This window comes from Arachis ipaensis, chromosome B10 (assembly GCF_000816755.2).
Source record: "Arachis ipaensis cultivar K30076 chromosome B10, Araip1.1, whole genome shotgun sequence".
Taxonomy (NCBI): domain Eukaryota; kingdom Viridiplantae; phylum Streptophyta; class Magnoliopsida; order Fabales; family Fabaceae; genus Arachis; species Arachis ipaensis.
Window position 1 is genome coordinate 136,057,129 of NC_029794.2, and position 21,832 is coordinate 136,078,960.

A 21,832-nucleotide genomic window follows, 5' to 3' on the forward strand; every position below is an offset into this window, starting at 1 on the left:
ACTTAAGAAAAATGAGATATCCAAAAATTATTTTAAAAAATTCAAAATCTAAAAAAACGAGACACTCAAAATTATTCGAAAAACAACATTTGAAAAACAACATTTGAAGACTAAAAAAAGACACATTTAAAATTATTTTAAAAAATTATCAAAAACCCCAAAAAAAAAATATCCAAAATCTAAGAAAAAAAACATCCGAAATTAATAAAATAAATCATCCAAAACCAAGAAGATATTGTGCGAGGAGATGGAGAGGAGGTCGCGGCTAGAAAACTATTCCAATGATGTGGCGAAACAAGGCGTCCTTTTAATATATCTAATTAGCCTTTTAATTAGATAAATCATAAAAAAATTGTCAATTAGTCACTTGAATTTGACATAGCATAATAGTAAAAAATTATAAAACTACCAATACATTAAAAGGCTATCTTGTTATATATATTTATATTAAACTTATATGACAATATAAAAGTAAAAGATTAATAAGTAATTATCCAAATCTAAGAATTTAAAAATCGAATACTTTGATTTTTTAGAGTTCAAAATACATGAAACAATCTCGAATGTTTTTCTTTATTAAACAATACAATCTTCATCCAATTTGCTTAACATTTCTCAGAGTTTAAAAATATCAAACCAATCCTGAAAAAAAAAAATTAAAAATTTCAAAACAGTCATTTTGATTAAATGAATCAAATTAGAAAAGGACTATATTGTCTAAGAGAGATGAACACTATACACTATTTTGTATATTTTAAAATTTAAAAGATTAAAATATCTGATATTAAATCTCAGAAATTAATTTGGATAATTAATCGAAAATTATTCAATTAGATAAGTAATAAAAAAATTGTACCAATTAATCATTTAAGTTGATGTGACATGATAATAAAAAGTTAAAAGATTACGGATGTATTGAAAGAGTTACTTAGTCTCTGTTTTAATATATTATAAATAGATGGTATAAGTTTCATGAGATTAGCCTCGAGAAAAGACAAGAGGCACATGGTTTTCCATGACCAAATTCGGATATCACCTGTACATTTGATATTGAGAATTAATGTCTTGGAAAACAACCTCCAAAGAGGCTAAATCTATGTCAAAACCAGTACTCTGCTCTGCATACTGCATATATAGATGCTCTTTAGGAGAAGTAGGAAGGGGGAGAATTTCAGATATCTCAGGTAAATCTGGTCTAGGTGGAGAAAATATTTCTGTCTTCTTCATAGTGTAGTAGATATCAGCTACGAGAAGCCACGCCAGATCAGGATCAACAGATGCAAGCCCATGGAGGGCATTCAGAGAAGCCTTGCGGAGTCCAATAACGCTGCTACAAGCTATCCCTACAACTAGACCGCTTACTTTCTTTAGAACAAGTTGTAATGCTGGGGCGCTTCTCTTATTTTGGCACAATTCTGCAATCATGTTAAGCAGTGCAATCTGAACCTTGATATAGGAAGTCTCAGCCAGTGAATCCTCTGAAGTCATGGTACTGCTTCTATAAGGAAGTAGTAAAGGGGTCTTTTCCTTGAAATAGGACTTCTGAAATGAGGATGTGGTAAGAAGTTTCCAAAAGTGCCTCCCATCAGTTTGGAAACGTCGTGTGAAGAAATCTCCTCCACAGATTTGCACCAGCTTGCTGATAACACACAAACATCTTCTGACAGCCTGTCAAAAATTAGTTGCATTCAATATGTATCTTTAATGCAGTTAAGAATCAACTGTGATTGAAAGGGTTAGTTGCGTTACTGGGCCACTGGTTGAACAGTGTGACCCGGATATAAATGAAATAAATATTTAAGTTATATGATGGAACGCATGGTAATTTGGCAAAGTACGACGCTTAACAAGAAAAAGGTCCATGAATGACTCCCAGTTTCAACAATTATTGAAAAAACCCAGCTTGATCGAGCAGAAGCGACGGCATGGTCCAGTTTGATCCTTCGGCCAGTCCGTTGTCAAAATATGATAGTTCGTCTGGGTTTGACCAACTTTGACCAGTTATATGCATTCCCGGTCTAATTGCAAAACTGACCCAGACCACCAACTGGGTCAGCAGTTTCCAGTTTGAACTAGCCATTTAACAACTGACTTCAGGTCATCATTTACACCCAGATATTGATGACAGAATTGAAAACCTAATGCTAACGAGGAGAAAAAAAAATTCAGAGGGATTGCTCACCACTGGGTTCCTGTTCTGAATACAAGTTACCAGGAATGGCCATATTTTATTCATTGCTGGTAGCAGCCTATTTTCATCAACACCTTCTTTAGTAGCGTCCAAAGAATCCTTCAACTGATACAACGATAGTGATTGTAGCATTTCTTCTGTTGCTTCTCTAATTTCTCTTTCATGTTTATATGTTGCTTCAACTTTTGCTAATGCTAACATGGCATCCTAAAACCAGAAAAGATCCAAATAGCAACAAGGGAAATAAAGATAAATTGATTGTTTTAATTGAACTCCCAAAATAATCAATCATTATCAAAGAAAAGAGTAAAGGACATCATTATATATTTATCAAAGAAAACAATAACTGACAAGCATTTTCCAACACTTGCCATTTGTGTCAACATCTGCATTGTAATAACCCGATGTTTATGGAATATCTATCGACTACCAAATATATTCATCATCCCTGTAATATTTGTTGGATTGCTCAGGAGTGTTCATATCTTGCCTAGCTGTGCAAGTTCCTTTACTTTCTTAAGGCCTGGATAACTAATTACTATCAACGATGCTAATTAATTAATTAATGATTCCCTTGTAGACTTAAATTGTAACTATAAAGGGGATAGGGTGAGGTTTCATGCACATTTTTCTTCCTAAAATATCCTTTTTCTTTACTCATTTATAAAATATATTTTGTTATTCTTAAAACTTGACCAATCATTAGAAGAGCAACATACTTATTATCTTGACTAATTTCACTTTTTTTTTATTATTTATACACATTTGATTTAAAAAAAAAAAGTGAATTAATCCATTAGTAGGCATCGAGGCAATCAATAATCTTTACTTATTTTCACCATCGCTAATTTCCTCTTCCACGCGTTACTTTGTAATTTGTAGCTGTCAATGTCCATCACAACTTTAGACCTTTTATCTATGTTTTCTGGTTAACACAACTCAAACAGTCATAGCAGCATGAATGTCTACCAATTAGTGAAAAATCAACAAAACTGCTTCCAAAATCCAAAATGATAAGAATAATACACTTATAATTCCCATAAACTACGTCAATTGCAATAAATTGAAGTGATAAAGCATTTCAATTTCAACAAAATGATACCTCAATTATATCCAGGGAAGCCAAACATATCTCTTGCTTGTATGAAGCCAGAAGAGGGGTTGCAGCAGTAACACATGAACCAGCAATAGAACCAACTGTTTGTCTATATCTTCTAGAATCATTTAACTTGAATAAGATTATCTCGCACTGATCTACACGCAACGACTTCAATCAGTAAGAATCAAGGATCAACCATTGTTACTATAAAAAAAAAATCCACTAGTAACTGCTACTAATTGAAGGAATTATTTTGTATTTAGGTTACAATGCAGAATTCAACATCAAGTTTTAATGAGAACTATAAAAATTAAAACAGCAATCTTATAGGTGGATTCTGAATCTGAACCTTGTGAGGTTTCTTCTGCAGTTGAGATTACAGACTTGACATGTAAGGCAAGTGACTCTGCCTGTGGGGGCAATTCACAAGCTTCACGTTTTGAAGCCCTGGCAACTTCACTTACAGCCTGAAATCAAAGACAAGTATTGGTATCAGAATTAAGTTTTTTTTATTGTTTTACTTTTACCCATTCAGAGAGATACATGCTGAAGGGAAGTATAATGTCTTAAAACAAGTTTAGGCATAGTTGTTTCTGAAAACTTAACACTCAGAAACAGCTCTAGCATTGTGAGCACTATTCTGAACATTAGTAATTGGCGGGTGAGGGAGCTGGTGCTGGAATATGCAGTATGGGAACCAATACAGTCCATCTCTCCCTGATATAGTGATATGTCACAAGGAGAAGATCCCTAGTTGCCTGTGATTTGACTAAGTAATTGTAAGGCCAGAATTCAAAGAAACAGTGATTGTCTAGGCCCTAGGGCTACCGTAATAAATTTTTTAGTAATTTTAGGGTCATAAATCACATTATTTAGTTTTAAAAGATAAGGAGAATGAATACACATTATTTACTTTTAAAAGATAAGGAGAACGAATATTGAAATGTCCAACAGGAGAAATGCACAGACCTTGGCCAAATCCAACATGGTGCTGATCAGAACCATGGTAAGGAAAGGCATGCTACATAAGATTTGAGTACTGTGGAACAGCAAGAGCTGTAGCTCCTGAATCCGGATACTATGACGAATTGATCACAGATTCAGGTATGGCTATTAATGCCACATAGTTGAAACCGGAATTGGAAGGAGTAGAAACCCTAGAAGAAGCATGCTGAGAATGTGCATGGTAATGTGATGATGCAATGTAGAATGCATGGATTATATGGAGATGTACGTATATAATGAGGTTCATAATTATAGTAAGCTTGAATAGATGCAGGGGAAGTAGAGAAGTAGATTGCAGAAGGTGGAGATGAAGGACAGGTATAACAGCTGTTACGAAGCTAATAACTTAATAGGCTACCTAGAATACTACTAACTAGATGGTGACTAGTCTATCAGCTCTCTAGCCTTGCTTCTGCTTGCTGTAACTTCTTTAGCAATAAAATGAGGAGTATCTGAAGGCTGGTGTTCTCTAATATAGTAATATGCATATTGATAGAAACAGGTTGGTTTGTTCTTTTTGAGCATAGTTTAGCAGGTTTAGGGGGGTAGTACTAGTGCTAGTCCTAGTGGCGGCCTATAAATACTAGTGGTTAGTTAATTTTCAATTCAGTTAGAAAATTCTGTGAAGTCTGTTAGTTCAGGAGAGGAAAAATTCTCTCCACAATGTACTCCAATGAGGAATTGTGATTTGCAATCCCTAGTTCATCAATAAAATCCCCTAATTCTGCTATATCCCTGATCCTATCAACTGGTATCAGAAGTCCACGGATCCTGGAAGCTTGTGATGAATGGTGCAACCATGATCGGAGAAAATGGAAGGGAGAATGGATGCAATGGAATCATGATTTGACTGCTTTGAGGACCTGTGCCGCGCGCTGCAGGAGATGCTGCAGAGGATCGACGCGCAAGTGGATTCCATGGAGCAGGGTGTTCCGATCCGTCACGAACGGAGTTCTCCGGCATCGCACCAGGCCGTCGGTGGCTCGCATCAGAGCAGTGGAGAAAACTGGAACTCCTGATTTTTCACGGTGAGGACAATATGACTTGGACCGAGCATATGGAGCAGTTTTTCTTGCTCAAAGCAGTGCCGGAGGAGGAATGGCTCGCGGTGGGAGGCAACCACACCGACGCTGCAGTGGCAGTCCCTCCAAATGGTGTTACCACGTCACTTCCAACCTGAACGGTTGCAAAGTCCCTATCAATCGCTGTTGAGGCTGAGACAAACAGGCACTGTGTGGGACTTCGTTGATCAGTTTGTGCTGCACGCATGTCCTCTGCGAGGTCTCGCTCCAAAATTGTTGATTGACTTGTTTTTGAGTGGGTTGAAGCCTGAGGTGAGTCAGGAGTGCAGGCTGTTCTTGTTCCAGACCGTGGATGAGTTGATGGAGTTGGCGCAGAAGGTAGAGAATCGTAACATGGCACTGCGGGCTGCTCCTGGCCAGTGTGGGTACGCATATGACACAACTTCGTTACTAACAAGCCGGTACTTGCAGCAGCGGCGACGGGTCCGGCAAGCAAGGGTGCGGAATCAGGAGTGGAGCCTCCGAAACAGCAGGGAGTGCAGCACCTTAGCAATGAGGAGTACAAAGCTAAACGTGCACGAGGCGAATGCTTTTCCTGTGATAAACCATACTCAGCAGAGCATGTGTGCAAGAACAAGGAATTCAAATTGCTGGTTATGGAACCTAAGGCTGAAGAGCGGGGTTGGTTGGAGCATGAAGCCGTCCCAGAGGCAATGGAGCAATTGGAGCTCCTTTCCAGAGTTCCACCTTGAGGACAAGGTGGTTGTCCAGCGGGCAGAGTAATGGTAGAAACAGGTTTGTTTGTTCTTTTTGAGCTAGTTTAGCAGGTTTAGGGACAGTAGTGTTAGTCCTAGTGGCTACCTATAAATACCAGTGCTTACTTAGTTTTCAATTCAGTTAGAAAATTTTGTGAAGTTTGTTAGTTCAGGAGAGGAAAAAATTCTCTCCACAGTTGGTAGTTCCAACAGTGTACTCCAATGAGGGATTGTGATTTGCAATCCCTAGTTCATCAATAAAATCCCTTTAATTCTGCTAGATCCCTGATCCTATAACAACAAAACAGTTCAATCTCTCCATTATCCTGTATGATGCACCCAAGATACTTAAAACTTTTAACTTTTCGCAGGATGTTTTCTCCAATCTTCACCTCTATATTGGAGTTTTCCCTTCTCAGACTGAACTTACATTCCATATATTCCGTCTTGCTACGGCTTATGCGCAGACCATACACTTCTAGGGCTTCTCTCCATAACTCCAACTTCTTATCACATATAAAATTACAATTGTGAATGGTGACTCCTAGTAAGAATTTTCACGAGAAGCCCACACCACCAAAAGAATAAAGGGGCGAAGAATGAGGACATCTAAATAAATACAGTAAATAAGTAATGAGAAGTGAGAACACAATTTCACAATAAGAAAAAGAAATGTAGGCACACAGAGGAAACAAGTAAGTTAGCAACACACCTTCAAGAATGGAATTGTTAAATCAGGATGCTGATGTCTAGCTAGTATTTCAAGTTCCACTGAGACAGCATGCATCTGTTAAATTGCAAATCATGAGACCATAGAACTGTAATCAATAAAGTTTAAGCATGTCAGACAGCAATTCCTTACCTTTTACAACTATAAGCACAAGAGGAACACATGATTTCATAAATAATCTCTAAATAAATGCAATCACAAACATTTCCCAATACAGATTGAGCATTGTTAATATAATCAACCTTTGCCAATTTTTTTTTCTTTTTGGATAAAAAAAGAAACTTTCTTGGATATTTGAACAAAACAAAAAGAATAAAACAATGGAACATTGAAAAGATTGGATACTCGACATTTTTTCCACTTTGCTTTCCTAAATGGTCACTCATCGAGCAATATGTATGACTGAACCCCAGGGTTGAGAGTAAAGACAAAATCTTAAACAACCCCCATGGGGATGGTTTCAGAGTTTAGGAAGAACTTTTGTTCAAGTTTCATGGAAATAGTGTATCTACATCCTATTATATCAGTGATAATACTGCCAGAGGGTCATCTTCCGCTTTCCTTGAGCACCTGCTCAACCTATGTTAGAATACCTTTAGGATATTATAGATTTAAATCTAAGTATGCCTCATATTGATTTTATGTTTATTTAATTTGATATTAGGTTTATTTCATTATTACGATAAATACGCACTCCTCATCATACATCATATTGATATACATCTAAATATACAATATATTTCTAGGTTACCATCACAAATTCTAACAACCTAAACTCTGAATTCTCTCAGATCTTGCAAATATGCACTAGATTTTGGTCTTAGGTTCAGAAATTTCCTGATGGTTTCTAAGCACCTATTTCAACTGAAGTACACTACGCATCATCTTCATGGAGCGTAACCAAAATGGATACAGCTAAGGCCTAAGGATATTCAAACACAACTGGCCTTTGGACTAAAGCTTTCAACAAGATATGGACCAAATCTTATAAAGAACCCACAGTAATATATATCTGCAGTTGGAGCTCTGCTGTACACAAGACCTGAAATTTCATTTAGTATGAACATGCCCTGACAGTTCACTTAGAACACTAGGCATGAGCTAGTGAAAAAGTTAAAAAGGCCAACAAACTTGTACTTCACCCCCGAACTAAGCACATTGAACCTAGTCTCTCTGTCAGGGAAAGGGTATTCCAGAACAATGCACTAATTGGCTTAAAACAGTACTAAGAGGAGATAATCATACCGGTTCATCCAGTAGAGGCAATATCTTGTGAGCCACTCCAATGTAGGAAAGTATGGATGCTAGCACATTTGGAACACGATGATTAAGGTCCAAATGACGCAACTGTCGACATATTGAATCAATCACGTAATCTGCATTTTCCAAAACTAACTGTCCAACCTACATAAAGACATATTTAGTAAGTTAACATCCATGGAAAAAGGTCTAAAATGTAAATCAAGATTATCATGGACAAACCAACCATTGGATAGCCAGACATGTCAGAAACTACATGCAAGACAGAATCTGCAGAATTTTTGACATGGAAATTTGGAGAACTGAGATTTTCCAGCAGCAAATAAAGAGAAGTATGAAGAAAACCGCTTGTAGCAAAATCTCTTCCAAGGCAGAGATTAAAGATTCCAATTCCGTCAATAATAACCTATTACGCAAATCACAAGGAAGATATCATGGAGGTTACAGTAATCTACTTTAGAGGATATGAACATGGTAATATCATCAAATGGATGAGAATAAACATGCCATGTCAGCTTCAGGGAAAAAATGTCTTACCTCATGTAGCATAGCAACATCCTGAAAGAAGTATAGACTAATATCTTCAACTGGAACATTAAGGTCCATGTCAGCTACTCTGCATTCAAGTGGTAAATTCCACACCTCAGCAGACAAATACTCATGTAAGATCCCACCAATGCAATCAACCAAATAACTCCTTATGACTTTATCCTTTGGCATGTTCCACAAAGATTCAGAAAATGTACAATCAAGTTTGTAAGACTGAGGCTGGACTCCTCTTTTAGTAGATCTATGGAACATTCTTGAAAAACCATTGATTGCTTGATCTGATAGACCAAATATAATCTCATTGAGCATGCACACAGCTGTGCTTGCTTGCCGCAATAACTGTCCTGAACCAGTCCTGTCATACCACAACTGCCAGCTTTCTTTATTGTACTCTTTCAAACGGAGCTCAGAAACCAATTTACGGAAGTAACCAAGAAGGGTCTCAGTCACATGTGACAGAAGCCCTTCACTTCTATCTATCAATGCCACAAAATGATAATAAACTCAGTAGATGTCATAGTAAAACACTCTCAGAGCAACAGGAGGAGAAAAAACACACTGAATTCAGAATCACCTGCCATTAAAGATAAACCAACGAGTCGGAGAATCCCAGCAAGCAGCTTGTATAGTTTAGGACTACCAACATAACTAAACCAAGGGGGCATATGAGGAAGTTCATAGTTCTTCTGGGGAGTTTTCAGAGGTTCTTGTATACTGTTTTCTTCAATAAGGCTAAACTTCGAGGATTCATATAAACCAGAATTTATACGAGGAAGTCCATAGTTGAAGAAACTAGCTCCAGACTTCAACTCAGTAATGGAGGGAAGGTATCCCATTGTTGAAGATCTACTTGTTGAAATGAGTGTACCAAGTGAACCAGAAAAAACTGAATTATGGCTTAGACAAGTTGCAAACACATCTAGGAATCTAGCAGCTCCCACCTGATTGCTTTTCAGGTATAAGAAATAAGAAATTTCCATGGAAAATAAATCAGAAAAGACTTTACTATGACTAAACTAAAGATGTGTAAAACAGATAAATAAAAGGCATCATGTTCTATCTGATCTCTCTTCTACTATGAGAGTATGAGAAGCATGTGATAACAAAGCCCAAACAACCTGGATTATATACAAGTAACATGTATATTATATTCTCTAGGTTGAACATGTGTTAGTCTTATCACCTTAGTACATTATTGAGAGTTATTGAGATGAGCTTATGCTAGTTATAACAAAAGATATCCTGATTTTTCAGAATTAATAGACACACAAGTTATTGGGCTGGGTTATACTAGTTACAGCTAAGGCCGCGTTTGTTTTGTGTATCTTTTAATATATAGACACAGAGACATAAACACTAAAGACATAGACACATTAAGACACAAATTTTTAAATTTGTTTGGTATACAAATACAAGTACAAGATAGAAGACACAAATCATAATCTTGTTAAATTTCAATATTACCCTTATTGTAAATTATTATCAGTACCACCACTACACAATTACCATCTCAACCAAACCACCACCATTAACAATCAGCCACCATCTCAATCAAAATCAATCACCAATAACAATCTAAAATTAAATAACAAATTTAATCCAACAAATATCAACAAAAAAAAATCAATCCAACAAAATTAATACAACATTATTTTAACAAAACTTAACCAAAATTCAAACAAATAAAAAATTAAAGAGTAAAGTATCGTTTTTGTCCCCAAGGTTTGGGGTAAGTCCTATTTGTGTCCCTAACGTTTATAAAAATGATTCAATGTTATCCTACTATCAATTATACTAACAAATCAGATTATATTTTTCAATTATTCTCACTTGGATGTATTCATTCTCAATTAGGTCTTACTTGGATGTGTTTGATTTTAATATTATACCCACTCTTTGTGTTTAGATTCAATTATCTCCTTAGAAAAGTGAATTATGTAAATGTTGTAGGAATTAGTTTCAACTTTTGATGAGCTATTTTTCGGAGTGGATCATCGATTCTATCCCAGACATTTGTATTCTAACTTTAAAAAAAGATTTTTAAAACTCAAACTAAAGCGTTCATGATGTGTAATTGACAGCAGGATAACATTGAATCACTTTTACAAACGTTAGGGATACAAATAGGACGATTTAAACGTTACGGACACAAATAAGATTTACCCCAAACGTTGGGGACAAAAACGATACTTTACTCAAAATTAAATTATACAAAAACAAAAAAAAATGGTGACAGAAGGGAGAACAGATCTGGAACATGATAACAGAAGGAAAACAGATCTGAAAACACGGTGCGCGAGAGAATGGAGAATGGATCTGGAAACATAGTGACAGAAGGGAGAACCGTTCGCAAATATGGATCGTCGACGAGATGTAAAGTAGAGGCAACAACTACGAAAGGTGACGGCAGCGAAGAGACAACCGTGAAGAGCAAAAAAGAAGCAAGGGGGAGAAAAGGGAGGAAGGGATGGGGGTGGTAGCGGTGGTCTAAATGGAAGAAAGGGAGGACAGGAGGTGGTCTGGGTGGAAGAAAGGCGGTGGTGGTCTGGTGACACGAAGAGAAGAGAGGCGACGGTGATTTGGGTGGAAGGAAAGGAGGAAGAGAGGCGGCGGTGGTCGGAGTGGCAAGAAGAGAAGATGAGAGGTTAAACTCTCTGTGTTTTGGGAGTGGAAGGGATGAAAAGAGATGGAGAAAGGAGAAGGATTTGAAGGGTAATTTTGAAAAATTAATGTTAAAAATATTGTCTATGTCTCAAGATCAGTGTTCCACCCCTTGGTGCTATACACAAATTTTGTGTCTCTATGTGCCTTTGTGTCTTCCCGTACCTATCAGAATTTTGTGTCTTACTAGCCAAACAGAGAACGAGTACTACCGTGTCTGTGTCTTGGGTAGACACACCCACAACCAAACGCACGCTAAAGGTATCCTGGGGAGCCTTACTCCTTTGAGTACTTTCAAAGTCAAGGATTTATGCTCCCAATAAACAATTCTCTTTTGCGTGTTTATCTGTGAGTTGTGAATAAAATCAATAACACCTCCTCCTGACTGCATACCCAGCATTAACAAACAAGAGAAGTTACAAACAATCCATATCACAGCACAAACACTTCAAAAAATAAAGCACATAGTAGTTGGAAGCTGTTAGAATGATAGGTACAGTTTGAAACCCTTGGTAAAATATGATCTACCTCAGCCCACATGAGTTTGTTAAGAGGGATAGTAGAAAGGTAAAGAGAAAACAAAAACGAGGAAGAAGGAAAATAAATTCACTGGAGGAGTCATATAATGATGATCCTCAAATACTTATGCCTACAGTGATTATATAAACCTTGTCCCCTTGAGCCTAGTGTATTTACTTAGCATGCACTATTAACCTCATTCTCAATACCATAACACTTTCCCAATTACCTAGTTTTCCTAGTTCTTTAACTTACCCCAACATAAAAGAAAAACTTTTTTAGCAATCAAAAGTTTCCTAAATCAGTATCGCGAAAGTGGATCTACCAAACAAAGCCCTATTCCAATGTCAATGATACAGATGTCCTGTCATTAATTTATCTTTCCATGTTAAACTTACCACTTTGTAACACAAGATTCATATTAGGTTCTTCCGTGGTTCTTCCATTTATTACATGTCGGTTACTGACACAGACATGCGTATTTAGGGAAACAGAAACATATAATATAGGAAGAACATACAGGAGACTGGAGATGATCCACCAACAGATGAGGACCAGAATAAAATATTAGTGTTAGTAACTGCTGAGCATGTAATACTGCAAGTGACTCCTCATTTCCAAGGATCATTTTGGGAAGCTTTTCAAGGTGCCTGAATTAGGAATAAATAATATTGCAGAATAAGAAAAAAGAAAAAAGGAGTCTGTCATCAGAATATGTATTTGTGCACAAATAGAAGGAAGCACCTGATAAATATCTCTGTAGCATCATGTTCTATAAGAGCTTTTGAATGTTGTGAGAAAAATAACGAATCAAGGAAATCTTGAGCAGTTAAAGACACATCATCAGAGTCATCCACAACTAAGGAACATAAGCACTCCTGAATCATTACCAAAACAAATTAAAATAAAACCAATTAACAACAGAAGATTACCAATAAAATACTCTAAAAGCCAAACGCAATAAACTAAGATCGGAAGGGTAGGGGTGAAGCAAATAACCATGAAAAGAAAATGAATTACCTCGACAGAATTGTTTATAAAATTTCCATAAACGCGACTATAAAAATTATCAAATGACTCTAATACAGTCACTAGATTAAATAACCTTTTGATGAAGAAATTAAAACAAATAATGAGCTAATTTAAAAACATACTACCCAGATGATGGAACATGAAGTCGCATTGTATCAAACATATGAAATGAATGTGTTTGTAAACAATATTCCAATAGAAAATTGGGGTAGAAAAGAAAGGTAATCGAGTGAAAGAAGAATTCTTAATAAGAATAGCTAAAAAGTTTTAGATGTACATTCCCCAATGTATTGGACCAAAAAATTGAAACCAAAGACAACCCATGCCCCCTATTCCTCTACTGACCAATGAGATAGACATGGATAAAACAAGTTATCCAACAGTGAATATCTTTTCCATGATTGAGTGTTGCTGGCTAGAGAATTTTACTGTTCTCAATAGAAGATGAATTTTTCAATTATTCTCACTTGGATGTATTCATTCTCAATTAGGTCTTACTTGGATGTGTTTGATTTTAATATTATACCCACTCTTTGTGTTTAGATTCAATTATCTCCTTAGAAAAGTGAATTATGTAAATGTTGTAGGAATTAGTTTCAACTTTTGATGAGCTATTTTTCGGAGTGGATCATCGATTCTATCCCAGACATTTGTATTCTAACTTTAAAAAAAGATTTTTAAAACTCAAACTAAAGCGTTCATGATGTGTAATTGACAGCAGGATAACATTGAATCACTTTTACAAACGTTAGGGATACAAATAGGACGATTTAAACGTTACGGACACAAATAAGATTTACCCCAAACGTTGGGGACAAAAACGATACTTTACTCAAAATTAAATTATACAAAAACAAAAAAAAATGGTGACAGAAGGGAGAACAGATCTGGAACATGATAACAGAAGGAAAACAGATCTGAAAACACGGTGCGCGAGAGAATGGAGAATGGATCTGGAAACATAGTGACAGAAGGGAGAACCGTTCGCAAATATGGATCGTCGACGAGATGTAAAGTAGAGGCAACAACTACGAAAGGTGACGGCAGCGAAGAGACAACCGTGAAGAGCAAAAAAGAAGCAAGGGGGAGAAAAGGGAGGAAGGGATGGGGGTGGTAGCGGTGGTCTAAATGGAAGAAAGGGAGGACAGGAGGTGGTCTGGGTGGAAGAAAGGCGGTGGTGGTCTGGTGACACGAAGAGAAGAGAGGCGACGGTGATTTGGGTGGAAGGAAAGGAGGAAGAGAGGCGGCGGTGGTCGGAGTGGCAAGAAGAGAAGATGAGAGGTTAAACTCTCTGTGTTTTGGGAGTGGAAGGGATGAAAAGAGATGGAGAAAGGAGAAGGATTTGAAGGGTAATTTTGAAAAATTAATGTTAAAAATATTGTCTATGTCTCAAGATCAGTGTTCCACCCCTTGGTGCTATACACAAATTTTGTGTCTCTATGTGCCTTTGTGTCTTCCCGTACCTATCAGAATTTTGTGTCTTACTAGCCAAACAGAGAACGAGTACTACCGTGTCTGTGTCTTGGGTAGACACACCCACAACCAAACGCACGCTAAAGGTATCCTGGGGAGCCTTACTCCTTTGAGTACTTTCAAAGTCAAGGATTTATGCTCCCAATAAACAATTCTCTTTTGCGTGTTTATCTGTGAGTTGTGAATAAAATCAATAACACCTCCTCCTGACTGCATACCCAGCATTAACAAACAAGAGAAGTTACAAACAATCCATATCACAGCACAAACACTTCAAAAAATAAAGCACATAGTAGTTGGAAGCTGTTAGAATGATAGGTACAGTTTGAAACCCTTGGTAAAATATGATCTACCTCAGCCCACATGAGTTTGTTAAGAGGGATAGTAGAAAGGTAAAGAGAAAACAAAAACGAGGAAGAAGGAAAATAAATTCACTGGAGGAGTCATATAATGATGATCCTCAAATACTTATGCCTACAGTGATTATATAAACCTTGTCCCCTTGAGCCTAGTGTATTTACTTAGCATGCACTATTAACCTCATTCTCAATACCATAACACTTTCCCAATTACCTAGTTTTCCTAGTTCTTTAACTTACCCCAACATAAAAGAAAAACTTTTTTAGCAATCAAAAGTTTCCTAAATCAGTATCGCGAAAGTGGATCTACCAAACAAAGCCCTATTCCAATGTCAATGATACAGATGTCCTGTCATTAATTTATCTTTCCATGTTAAACTTACCACTTTGTAACACAAGATTCATATTAGGTTCTTCCGTGGTTCTTCCATTTATTACATGTCGGTTACTGACACAGACATGCGTATTTAGGGAAACAGAAACATATAATATAGGAAGAACATACAGGAGACTGGAGATGATCCACCAACAGATGAGGACCAGAATAAAATATTAGTGTTAGTAACTGCTGAGCATGTAATACTGCAAGTGACTCCTCATTTCCAAGGATCATTTTGGGAAGCTTTTCAAGGTGCCTGAATTAGGAATAAATAATATTGCAGAATAAGAAAAAAGAAAAAAGGAGTCTGTCATCAGAATATGTATTTGTGCACAAATAGAAGGAAGCACCTGATAAATATCTCTGTAGCATCATGTTCTATAAGAGCTTTTGAATGTTGTGAGAAAAATAACGAATCAAGGAAATCTTGAGCAGTTAAAGACACATCATCAGAGTCATCCACAACTAAGGAACATAAGCACTCCTGAATCATTACCAAAACAAATTAAAATAAAACCAATTAACAACAGAAGATTACCAATAAAATACTCTAAAAGCCAAACGCAATAAACTAAGATCGGAAGGGTAGGGGTGAAGCAAATAACCATGAAAAGAAAATGAATTACCTCGACAGAATTGTTTATAAAATTTCCATAAACGCGACTATAAAAATTATCAAATGACTCTAATACAGTCACTAGATTAAATAACCTTTTGATGAAGAAATTAAAACAAATAATGAGCTAATTTAAAAACATACTACCCAGATGATGGAACATGAAGTCGCATTGTATCAAACATATGAAATGAATGTGTTTGTAAACAATATTCCAATAGAAAATTGGGGTAGAAAAGAAAGGTAATCGAGTGAAAGAAGAATTCTTAATAAGAATAGCTAAAAAGTTTTAGATGTACATTCCCCAATGTATTGGACCAAAAAATTGAAACCAAAGACAACCCATGCCCCCTATTCCTCTACTGACCAATGAGATAGACATGGATAAAACAAGTTATCCAACAGTGAATATCTTTTCCATGATTGAGTGTTGCTGGCTAGAGAATTTTACTGTTCTCAATAGAAGATGAAAATTTATTATTGCAAAGGAAACAATATAGATAGAGAATCAAAAGAGAAAAGCAAAAGAACTAATTTGGACCCCAAAGCTCATCCTATGGTCAAATACTTCATTTGGATAGATATCCTTAACATAATACCAATAATATTTTTGGTGGTTTGGAGGCCACATAAGACTATTTTCTTTGATGTGTGTTATGTAGGGTGAATTCAGAATCAATATCACATTTGTTTTATGCATTGTCCTGTGGCCAACTTTGCCAACATTTCGTTTGCCATCTTTGGGGAGTGTTTGGTGTGCCATACCACAGTAGTTGTTTGACTAATTTTTCTTGCTTGTGGGAGAGCATAGGAAGCCAAATCTTTGAGGCATGTGCCCTATAAGCCATTATTTGGAGTATTTGGTTGGAGCATATTTCTCACATCTCGCATGGTAGATTTTTAGACATGCATGTTTCGTGGAAAAGTATTACACATTTGGCCTCTATTTGGTGTAAAACCCATGACAATTTTAGAGGAACTTCTTCTCAAGACATGTCAAGTTTGGAAACTATGCCTAAAATAAGTTTTTTCTATTGTTTGTTTTTTTCTATTGAGGGTATCTTGAAGGGTAGACTATTATGAATATTAAGACTCACTAGAGCAAGTTTCAGAATATATGTTAATTATAGGAAAAACATATGGATGGCACATTGTCACAAACCTAACAAACAGTAGTTCCAGATAAGCAGTTCAGAGCTCACCAAAAACATCAGTCTACTCTCCCCCAGTGTGTGACAGCATTCCACTAAGAGTCCTTTTATGGCATCAACAAGTCCTTTTCTCAACTTATGTGAAGGGTGAATACAGATCTGAGATTCGATGGTTTCATTGGTCAGTTAAAACATTAAATCACTATCATATCTAACTACAAAGAAAGCACTGAAACTCTAGATTCTGCTGAAACTAAAAATGTTAAGGAAATTAACAACAATAAAGCCTTACATGTGGAAAGGTTGCAGACAACAGCTTTTTTACATGTGCTGATGTTTTCTGCACCCAATCTTTTGTTCGATTCACATGAAAGGACGAGTTCTCCCGGTAAGGAGCAGTACTCTCCATTACTTGAAGTTGACTTCGTGTGCAAGGGATTTCCCTTGACTCAACACTTCCATCCTCCTCAGCTTTTATCTTAATGCTATCTTTAATTGGCAAATGACGAAGCTCCCTCAAAAGAGAACTACTGGATTTAAGACCATTTGAATCAAAGTTTGAAGTCACTTCATTATCCATGGCAAATGCATTAGCATCATCCTGAAGGACTAACATAAGAAACTCTGCTAAACCTCTAATCGCTTGCTCAATAGCTTCCATGCTTCCAGCTGCCCCACTAATCATTGTTTTTGCACCATGCAAGACTTTAGCAAATTGACTAACAACACCGGGTAAAAAGAAGGCTAATGCATCTGCAGAACCAACCTGCATAAGTAGGCCAATAAAATAAATTGATTATATGCATAAAATAAGATAGAGAAAGGCTGGCAAAATGTAGGAAAGAAAATATTGGCTCTGAAGGGATCACCAATCCCTTTGTCCAAAAAATAAAGTGACCAACCACAGCACCAAAAACACCACAAAAATTACCCAATCATAGGCTACAATTCTAGTTCACAATACTCCTTTTTTTCCCATTTGATTAAAGATGAATACCAATATGACGAAGAGAAGAATAACTACAGAAGATAGGAGGATACTCTTTAGTATGGGTACGAATAGTGACTGCAAGGTATATTCAGCATGCTATGCACACCCTAGCACGAATACACTCGAGCGCAAGCGCACATGCATGCACACATGCAAAAAGTATTGGCTAAGATCGGAACACAGTATAGCTTTGATGCATCTTTTAGTAAGTACAAAGTCTAATACAAAATGAAGAAGTATTAAAGAATTAAAGTGACCTATAGGAAAAGCTATAGACAGCAAAAGCACTCTTTATATTGCTAATTAGTATATAATCCTAATTCAAACTGATGACTACCTATGGTTCATAGATCACATTAGTGCTTTATAGAGTTATATGATGTTCATTTTAAGTGGTTCTGCTAGCCTGAAAGCATATGATTTTATAGATGCAAGAAAGGCAAAGTTAAATTGGAATTTTTAACATTTCAAGAATTTTTTATGCTTACTGTTATAATGGAATAAAATATCTTTTATTCTGGATATACTTTTTAGCCCTAAAACATGCATCTGACTGACATCAAAATATCAAATTAGTCACTAAAACATTGTTTATGTCCATCAGAGCCCCAAAATTTAAATGTGGACTTATGTCAGTTCTTTAACTATTTTGACACCAAATAAGTCCCTAGAAATTCAAATGCGGCATCACTCTGGTCACTGAAGAGTAAAGAATATATGTAACATCAAGCAAGTCTTCAGGGGAAAAAAATCGAACTTCATCTAAAAGAGGGAGATCAAGTGAATGTCACATGTATCTTTCAAGGACCAAAGTGATGTCATGTTAATGAAGGAGCTTATTTGATGTCAAAAACTTTTAGGAATTAAAGTGATATCATAGGTGAATTTCAATAACTTATTTGATATTGTGAGACTTAGGGCCTAGATTGATATCACATGAATCTTTTATGGACCAAGATGTTTATTTACTCAAAATTTTTTCCTTCTCTTTGTTTCACTAATTAACTTGTTTGTGCACCACCTCCCCCCTCTATTACCTTATTTTTGAGCAGATACTAACTCTCCTTTGAGATCTATGAATTCTCTTCAAAAGAAATAAATAAATTTAAAAAATAACTATCATAACCTTCCCAAATAACCTGTCCTAAAATTACCTTAGCAACCAGTACCCGCAGAGTTTTGAATGCTTCAATTCGAAGTCTTGCAGAGCCCTTTTGTCCCCTTGCAGCCTCTGTATCGGCAGCCTTTTCATAAAACCAAATTGTTACTACAGACTAACAATATCAGGTAACCAACTTTCAATAGCAAGAAGACAGGGAGGTTTGCATCTAGATCCCCAGTCTTGATCAATATATAACATAATGCACTTACAATTATGCACTTAGAATATAGTTTGGTTATTCTATTACAAAATGTAGCCAAGAGCCTAAGAACCATTTTGAAAGAACTGAACCGTGTTTCTCCAAGAAAATTAAACCAAAAACAAAACAAACAAAATTATGTCAACATACTTTGAGAAGAAGTGAAAGCCAATGTCCAACAGCAGCTGATGCACTTTGAGATCGGAGAAATGCAAGTAAACATTCTTCTGACTCTGAACCAGATTTGAAACATTTATGATGGATTGCATCATTATGAAGGTCATCTGAAAGTGCAGGCATGCCAGAAATTTGTTTACATGAACAAGACACATCAGAACAGGGAGATAAACCCATAAGCAGTGCCCTGAAACACAAAATAATTCCTTCACGAAACTCCTCTGAAGCCTCAGCAGGGGTAAGCAAGGCCCCATACGTTAACTTCTTTAATAGCACAACCATCTGTTAAAAAACATCACAATTGAGTTTCAATTTCATTTACTTTTCTCTTACACAAAAAAACACAACACAGCAAGAGTCAGTTTAAATAGCTGCTCAAGGCTAATTTCGGTGGGCTATGTCAACATGGAAAATCAATATACTTTGACTTACCAAAAATACCTCAACAAAACATTTTTCCAAGCACTCACTTGTTCAGAGACTAAATGTCTGTTGCACTTTACTTTTAAAACCATTTCACTATGATGAAATTATCCAGAAGTTCAAATCATAGCAAGTTTGCAAAGCAGTGTAAAGAAGCATTACAACGGATCACTTAAAGAAACCATGAGCTGAAACCACAGAAAGGCATATCTAATTGCATGAATATTCTCATTTGTTCTCAATTTTATGCTATAAAAATAATTAGAGATAATTCAATCTTGAGCATTATGATTGTAATACAATTTGGTCGTGCTTTAGCTTCAGGGATTGAAAATAAAAAATAAAATGCTTTCATGGATTAATAGAGTAAGCTCGGGAGTCTCAGCTAGATCTCTTCTCGCTTTCTTTCTCTACTCTGTCTTTTCAGTTCTGTATTAGGAATTTTCAGTTTATGCGAAGTGAACAAAACACATGTGCCCTAGATTCTTTTTTTTTTTTTTTCTTTTCCCCTAATGTTGAAAGTTCGTCATTACACATTTGACACACTACTTCTAATTAAGCCAATTTAAAGTAAATTAAATTCCAAAAGTAATATTTCATATTTTGTATAGAATCCAGACCACAGGCCAATCCACCTACCTGTTCCACAGACATCAAACAGCACTTCCTCAGAAGCTCTTGCAAACAGTTAACTACACCTTCAGCCACACTATCACTCACTTTCAGGGTTGAGTTTGGAATATCTGACATAGTAAACTTTTCTTGAGAATCAACTTTCTGAGTAGATCTGCATTGAATTGCTGCATCGAGAAGCAAAAGTAATGGAAACAAAGTGTAGCTGAAAGAAGAGAGACAAAACGAAAATTAACACCGTAAAAAAAAGTAGGCATCAAATAATCACAAGAAGCAATCCTATAAATTCCAAAATTCGGAAACAGGATTTCATTTGCCAAAGCAGCTAAATAAAAATACATACAACGAAAAACATAAGGATAACCGCATTTTCCTACTGGGTGGGACTAGGTAAATGACTGAACTACATTACTGTGTCCTGTTATAAACTATGTGTCACCAGAGTATTTAGCTATTGAGACTACTACCGGTAGTTCATCAGATATTCATGGATAATAAAGTTATCATATTTGTAGAGAATGTAAAATAAATAAATAGTGAAGGGAAGTCGATACATACTCGAAGAAGGGCTGCAAATTGGAGGGAGAAGAAGTCTGAAGGAAGTGAAGGAGGTGAGTGATAGGAGCGTGGGAGTGAGTGACAGTGTGAGGGTTCTGCAAAAGCTGCAGAAGTTGCAAGGACAATGATTTCAAGCGTTGGAACGTGGCGCTTCTCAGAGGGTCATTTTCCATTGCAGGATTGTCTAAAATACCTTCCTCCATTTCCATCGCCAACCCTAGTGTCTAGTGAGTGAGTCCCTCGAGTCTGACGGTTCCAAGGGCCAAGTCGCGGGGCTGCCAAGCGTTCTCCGGCTCCCCCAACGCAATCGTTCTGAGCATTTTTACCAAATGTGTAAAATGAGTTATTTATTTGGCCCAATATGAGTTAAAAAATAAATATTCAAGATAAAATATTACTAATTTTTTAAACACAATACATCTAGTCACCAAAAAAAAAAACACAATACATCTATACTATTCAGAATAACCATCCGAATACCAGGAATAATAAACATCTGATATCTACTGAATCGAACATCTCTAAACGGCTAAACCCTTATTATACATATTGTACAAATACTCCATTAATTCCTTATACTTTCTTATAATATATTTGTGAGAAAAAATATAAGGCAATAAAAATGTTAGACCCATTAAAACATTTTATATAATTCTGGGCTTAATAAAAGCCCAAAATATTTCTATACCAAAAAAACACCCATAACATTTTGACATAAGGCAATAAAAATGCTAGACTCATTAAAACACATTTTCATGTGATTCTGTGTTTAAAATAAAAGCTCAAAACTTTTTTTTTTTCTTGATAATTGTAGTTTCAAACTTTCAATCTAAAGGTTCTATGTTATCATTAAAAAAAATTTTGAATGTTTCAAATACTTATTTTAGA

General features: G+C 36.1%; 2 protein-coding genes across 4 annotated transcripts; both read right to left on the minus strand.

The window, feature by feature from the left end:
* On the minus strand, positions 912–21,265 carry LOC107622643. Of its 2 annotated transcripts, none has more exons than XM_016324623.2 (17): positions 20,945–21,265; positions 20,393–20,553; positions 19,304–19,612; positions 18,947–19,036; positions 17,094–17,567; positions 16,853–16,960; positions 15,385–15,518; positions 15,161–15,290; positions 9,186–9,552; positions 8,600–9,087; positions 8,289–8,468; positions 8,048–8,206; positions 6,785–6,859; positions 3,640–3,757; positions 3,294–3,445; positions 2,183–2,398; positions 912–1,668 (listed from the first exon to the last, which is right to left on the minus strand). In XM_016324623.2, exons 2-17 carry the CDS (start codon positions 20,501–20,503, stop codon positions 1,033–1,035), a joined length of 3,747 nt encoding a protein of 1,248 aa, XP_016180109.1. In that variant the 5' UTR covers positions 20,504–20,553; positions 20,945–21,265; the 3' UTR covers positions 912–1,032. The 2 variants fall into 2 exon arrangements, with proteins under 2 accessions (XP_016180109.1, XP_016180108.1); XM_016324622.2 differs by having other exon boundaries at positions 20,393–20,591.
* LOC110268025 lies at positions 10,818–12,699 on the minus strand. 2 transcript variants are annotated; one of them, XM_021113911.1, is made up of 3 exons: positions 12,536–12,699; positions 12,312–12,441; positions 10,818–11,657 (listed from the first exon to the last, which is right to left on the minus strand). In XM_021113911.1, exons 1-3 carry the CDS (start codon positions 12,676–12,678, stop codon positions 11,481–11,483), a joined length of 450 nt encoding a protein of 149 aa, XP_020969570.1. In that variant the 5' UTR covers positions 12,679–12,699; the 3' UTR covers positions 10,818–11,480. The 2 variants fall into 2 exon arrangements, with proteins under 2 accessions (XP_020969570.1, XP_020969571.1); XM_021113912.1 differs by having other exon boundaries at positions 10,818–11,653; positions 12,536–12,697.

Bases quoted from the DNA above. Each gene is read 5' to 3' on its own strand.
- LOC110268025 (XM_021113911.1), bottom strand. From the start codon at position 12,678: ATGATTCAGGAGTGCTTATGTTCCTTAGTTGTGGATGACTCTGATGAT. The intron at 12,442-12,535 runs GTGCTTCCTTCT...TTCCTAATTCAG, and splicing joins GCTACAGAGATATTTATCAG to GCACCTTGAAAAGCTTCCCA. The intron at 11,658-12,311 runs GTATGTTCTTCC...CTGGGTATGCAG, and splicing joins TGGATCATCTCCAGTCTCCT to TCAGGAGGAGGTGTTATTGA.
- LOC107622643 (XM_016324622.2), bottom strand. From the start codon at position 21,153: ATGGAAATGGAGGAAGGTATTTTAGACAATCCTGCAATGGAAAATGAC. The intron at 3,446-3,639 runs GTTCAGATTCAG...CGTTGCGTGTAG, and splicing joins TGCAGAAGAAACCTCACAAG to ATCAGTGCGAGATAATCTTA. The intron at 1,669-2,182 runs GTGAGCAATCCC...AATTTTTGACAG, and splicing joins TTCAGAACAGGAACCCAGTG to GCTGTCAGAAGATGTTTGTG.